Genomic DNA, 5,944 nt, shown 5'->3' with positions numbered 1-5,944 from the left:
AAGATGCACGAGTTCAAAGCGACTCTAGCCGAACATGCACGTCTGTGCCAGCATTTGTGTGAAACAGAAGCAGTTATATATTAAGTTCAGTCACACACACAGATCACGTTGCGGCCGAACAGCGCAAGTGTGAAGCTCTGTTTTGGGGATTACGTCTCTTCATATCAAGCAACCCAGTTGAGTTCCTCTGCGGCCAGATTAAACCTTGTTGTAGCCTATATATGCTCTATTCATTCTTTTTTAGAAACCTCGCAATTTTCTACTCAATTTTAAACGTTGTAAAATTTTAAACAAATTAAGCGCGGTCCACTGCTGCACACGTGCCACAATATCGATACAGGGCCAGCTGTATCGATGCTCGTATCGTCAAATCTCTGTGATGATACATCGTCGTATCGATATTTTGAACACAGCACTAGTGTTCACATATGCCCAAACGAACCGAGCTAAGGGGGGAAATGTGCCAGGTTCCGAAACAACAGGCCAGGTATGAAAGCACCCTAAAAGGCAATGACACCTACATTGTCATTGCATCTTGTGCACCATTGATAAGTCTGCCTGACGCACACCTAAAATTCGAATGTAGCGTTTTTGCATTCGAATGTGGATATTTATTTTAAATTCAACAAATATTAGAAATTTGATTTACCCTAGTATGTTATAGACTTTTCATTAAGACCCTAAAGAATCATATCAAGTGTCTGTAAACAGAGCGCCGGCGTTCAAGAACTCAAAGTCCGGTTTGCGTTGCGCGACGTAGGAGCCAATGTTTAAAAGCGTGTGTCTATCGTAGACAGTTATACTAACAACATCCAACACGTAGAACAACAAAATAACAAGTAAAACAAACGAAAAACTGCAGAGTTTTCTCGGAGCTCGCAACACGGCTGCCATGCTCGGCGCCATCTTGAACCAGTGTCTACATGGCATCACTAGAAACAGAAACATGGCTTTTCATATCACTGCTATGCTGCTGACACTCAACTTTACCTCTCATTCCATCCTGATGATCCGATGATAGCCGCTCACATCTCAGCTTGTCTAACAGACATTTCTTGTTGGATGAAGGGCCATCACCTTCAACTCAACCTTGCCAAGACAGAACTGCTTGTGGTTCCATCAAAGCCATAGTTTCATCACAATTTCACCATCCAGTTAGGCACATCAACCATAACTCCTTCAAAAGCAGCCAGAAACCTTGGAGTTATGATTGATGATCAGCTGATTCACAACTCCTTGTTCAAGCTCTTGTTCTGTCCAGCCTGGACTATTACAATGCTCTATTGGCAGGTCTTCCAGCCAGTTCTATCAAACCTTTACGATTAATCCAAAACGCAGCAGCAAGATACATTTTTAATGAGCTGAAAATAATGCATGTCACACCTGGCTACCAATAGCTGCTCGCATAAAATTCAAGGCATTAATGTTTGCCTACAAAACCACCACTGGCTCTGCACCCCTTTACCTAAATTCATTACTTCAGACTTATGTGCTCTCTAGAAGCTTGCATTCTGCAAGTGAACGTTGCTTTATTGTGCATCCCAAAGAAGCACAAAATCACTTTCACAGACTTTTAAATTAAATGTTCCCTCCTGGTGGAATGACCTGCCTAACTCAGTCCGAGCAGCTGAGTCCTTAGCCATCTTCAAGAATTGGCTAAAAACACATATCTTCCATCTTTATTTAACCCTCCAACTCTAGCACTCTCTATTATAATTATATTCTTTAAAAACACTTAACACTAGCTTCTTTAATCTTTTTGTACTTTATCTAATGTCTTTTTATTTATTATACAATTAACAAAAGCAAAAAAGGCCTCTAACACTAGCTTGCTATATTCTTTTTCTATTCTATCTGTTTTCTTTTTATTATATAATAATAAAAAATAAAAAAAACTTGCTACGTGTACTGAGACTTGTTATAGCACTTGCATATTGCTTTTTTGTTGATTTTGATTGCATCCATTGTCCTCATTTGTGAGTCGCTTTGGATAAAAGCATCTGCTAAATGACTAAATGTAAATGTAAATATATTCCACATATAGGCCTATTTAACTTTTGTATATATTTGTATATTAATTATTTTTTCAGAAGTGCTGCAGATGCTTGATGTGAAGATGTGTGAATCCTGATGTACTGTTGTTTATGCTGCTATTAACTACTTGTAATTAAATGTAAAACTAAATCCCTGGAAAACAAATTTTTGATATTTTTAATGTCAATTCTGATTTAATTGTGAGTTAACATAATCTTGCCAGTTAACAGTTAATTATCGGTTAAGTGGCATTGATTAATCTCCAGGGGGGAAAAAAACACTAAATGAACATCCCTCCCATCACTATATTACGATTTTTGCTGGTTTCAAAACACACATCACACTGTATTTACCTGCTATTGATTTTCACTTAAATGTAATGCTTTAGAGGTTTTCTGAGGATGTCACCAACTGTTAATGACAGCGCATTGCCGTTACGACTTGCTTATGATGTCTTGACAAGTGAGCGCGGGCATTTCTTTCATGTTGGATGCATCAACGTCACATTTGCATAGGCCATACAATTTTAATTTCATTACTGGTTGACTGCCAAATTAAAATATTTAACAGAATGATAAAATAATGTTATTATTGACTTGGAAACATATCCTAATTTCATATTTTCCAATTGTCCCAAATTGATTCTCATAATTTTAATGTTTTCATTTTAGGCTTGATGAAAGTGAAAGAGGAAAGACAAGATCTGAACGAAGTGGAGGAGAACCATCAGGATCAGAAAGATGCTGAAGAACAATCAATGAATTGCTCCAAAACTGAAAAGAGTTGCTCACAAAGCAACATTCAGATAACAGAAGTTGAAAGGCCTTTCACCTGCTCTGAATGTGGAAACAATTTCAAACATAAAAGAAGCCTTATGTACCACATGTTAGTTCATGCTGGAATAAAGCCTTTCAGCTGCTCTCAGTGTGGAAGGAGTTTTACACAGAAAAAACAACTTAATGATCATGTGCTTGTTCACTCCTCAGAAAAGCCTTTCAGCTGCCCTCAGTGTGGAAACACTTTCACACGTAAAGCAAACCTTAAAAATCACATGATAATTCATAGTGGGGAAAAGCCTTTCAGCTGCTCTCAGTGTGGAAACACTTTCACATGTAAAGGAAGCCTGAAGAATCACATGTTAATTCATGCTGGAATAAAGCCTTTTGTCTGCTCTCAGTGTGGAAAGAGTTTTGTGCAGAAAGGACACCTTAAGATTCATTTGGTAACTCACTCTTCAAAAAAGCCTTTCAGCTGCTCTCAGTGTGGAAGGAGTTTTACACAGAAAAATCAACTCAATGATCATGTGCTTATTCACTCTTCCACAAAGCCATTCACCTGCTCTCAGTGTGGAAGGAGTTTCTCATTGGAAAAAAAACTTAATGAGCATGTGCGTATTCACTCTACAGAAAAGCCTTTCACCTGCCCTCAGTGTGGAAACACTTTCACACGTAAAGCAAGCCTTAACAATCACATGATAATTCATAGTGGGAAAAAGCCTTTCAGCTGCTCTCAGTGTGGAAACACTTTCAAACGTAAAGGATGCCTTAAGAATCACATGTTAATTCATGCTGGAATAAAGCCTTTTACCTGCTCTCAGTGTGGAAAGAGTTTTGTTCAGAAAGGACACCTTAAGGTTCATTTGATAACTCACTCTTCAGAAAAGCCTTTCACCTGCTCTCAGTGTGGAAACACTTTCAAACGTAAAGAATGCCTTAAGAGTCACATGTTAATTCATGCTGGGAAAAAGCCTTTTACTTGCTCTGTGTGAAAAGTGTTTCACCTTTAAACAAGAATTTAATAGTCACATGAGAATTCATACTAAAGCGAAGTCATCTGTGTGAGAAGAGTTTTAAATGGAAAGCTGGACTCAGAGCTCATCCTCATCGCTCTCACTCTGCTGTGAGGAAATTGAACTGATCTGGACGGAGATTTCCAAGGGTTGACTCTTTAAAAAGGCACAAGAAAATAATGCTTGAGAGAGTGAAAACTCTGTACTGTGAGTGTGGGAAGGAAGAGCTTTAACACAGACGAGTACTCGATACAGAAAATATAGCAGAAACTGTGACTGAAATAAAGTGAAGCAATATTTACATCCATATTTAAAAGTGCATTTTCTCTCAGAATCTTGACATTATTCCTGAGGTAAATAGACATTAGGCTGATTCTGACTTAATTTTAGACCTCAGTTGCAAGGTGGAGAAAGTGAAAAATCACAAGTCTATTTCTGTCGTTATTAATAATAATAATAATTATTGTTATTATTATTTCGTTTTTCCATTTTTTTCCTTCGTGATTGTGTTTTTTCATGATATTTTGTCCACTTTTAGGCATTTAAGGCATTAATTTGTTTTGGGGGTATTTACATGATACCATTTTCAATGAAATACTGAAATGTTTAATGCATTTTGCTTTTCATTTACAGTTCACTTTCAGTTTTTCTCAGTCACTTTGGCTCAATTCTAGAATTATAAACTTTATAATTCAGCTCCCTCTGTACAGGTTTGTTCACACCAAATTTGAATTTCTTATTAGTTTAGAATTTCTTATATAGCGATACAGTTTGCTTAAACTAATATGACTTTACATGGGAAAAAATGTGTAAAAGTTGATATGCAAATATGAATTTTCTTTTTGCATGTAATGCATTTCTACACAAATAAATGTACTGTATACATACAAATGTGCATATTCTTTTCTAGGATGCTTTGGGGGTGAGTAAAATGTGGGCTAATTTTCTTTTTTGGGTGAATTAACCCTTTAAACATTGGATTAGGGCTGTCAAAATGGCTGAAAAAACTAAATTCGATTTTTTTACTTATCAATATTCCAATTATATTCAAATTTAAAAGGCATAATTTCAGTTAGAGGGGGAAAAAAGCTTTTGGCTTCTCTCCTGAGGCCACAACAGGGCGCATCGAACAAAATATGCACGTTTCTTCAAAGCATAATAAAATAACACGACAATCTTTGAAAAAAGTGCATAACGTTTAAAATAATGTTTATAAACCATCTATAATTAATAAAGTTGCTTAAACAATTAGAAACAAAACGGCATCATGCATGTATGTATAGTTTAATACAAAGGACTGAAAACCAATCACAAAGAGTACTTTATTCATTTAAAAACTTGAGATGCAGTGGGATGGGGAAAACCGCCATAAAGTCTCGAGACATGTTTTTTAAAAGTTGAACTTACATTCATTTTACATAGCTTTCTAAACATGCGTCCGCATCTAGTGGGTTCAAGGACGGACTGGGAGTAAAAAACAGCCCTGGATTTTCTTCCAAATAGGCCCACCACAACTACAAACAGTCGCTACTATCTCACAATATTACATCAATCCTATTGCATTTATGGCAAATAACATCACAAAACCCATGGTGACCCTGCTGACAAAACTAATAGAAACCATCACAGAAATTTGAATGATTTCCACTTCAAATACCATTACAAACCATCAACTTTTAACCATTAAAACCTTTAAATAATGGTTTCCTGTAGTGTGTTTTGGGACATATTATATTAGGATTTAGTGGATTTAACAAAAGCCATGAACAGAAAGTGACCAATTACCGGTAGAGACCAACAGGAGCCATTACAGTTTCCATTGAAAACAATTTTCATTATAACCAGTCAAACCATTACAAATTATGTGATGGTTTCTATTTTTTTTTTCAACAGAGGATTGAAATGTATTATTGTATGAAATAAAATACTTGAAATCTACGTAAAAAGCGCAGAATGCAAAATGTATATGACAATGATAAACATAAACCTGGAATCTAGAAACCTGAAACAACAGAATTCTTCAACTTGAGTATTCATATATCTCTCTGTGTGTGTGTGTGCGTGTGTGTGTGTGAGAGAGAGAGTGTGAGAGTGTGAGAGTGTCTCTGTGTGAGTGCGTGA

General features: G+C 36.4%; 1 protein-coding gene across 1 annotated transcript in view; it reads left to right on the top strand.

Annotated features, from left to right (window-relative positions):
- Positions 1 to 4,257, top strand: part of LOC107701867 (gastrula zinc finger protein XlCGF8.2DB-like) — an 11,987-nt gene extending 7,730 nt beyond the window's left edge. The window contains exon 2 of the mRNA XM_016504006.1: positions 2,706 to 4,257. Coding sequence (XP_016359492.1) covers positions 2,711 to 3,802 — 1,092 coding nt within the window. The 5' untranslated portion in view covers positions 2,706 to 2,710 and the 3' untranslated portion in view covers positions 3,803 to 4,257. The remainder of the gene's footprint in view (positions 1 to 2,705) is intronic.
- The last annotated feature ends 1,687 nt before the right edge of the window (positions 4,258 to 5,944 follow it).

Source organism: Sinocyclocheilus anshuiensis, unplaced genomic scaffold (assembly GCF_001515605.1).
Source record: "Sinocyclocheilus anshuiensis isolate Anshui unplaced genomic scaffold, SAMN03320099.WGS_v1.1 scaffold430, whole genome shotgun sequence".
NCBI lineage: Eukaryota > Metazoa > Chordata > Actinopteri > Cypriniformes > Cyprinidae > Sinocyclocheilus > Sinocyclocheilus anshuiensis.
This window is presented reverse-complemented; position numbering and strand designations above follow the sequence as displayed.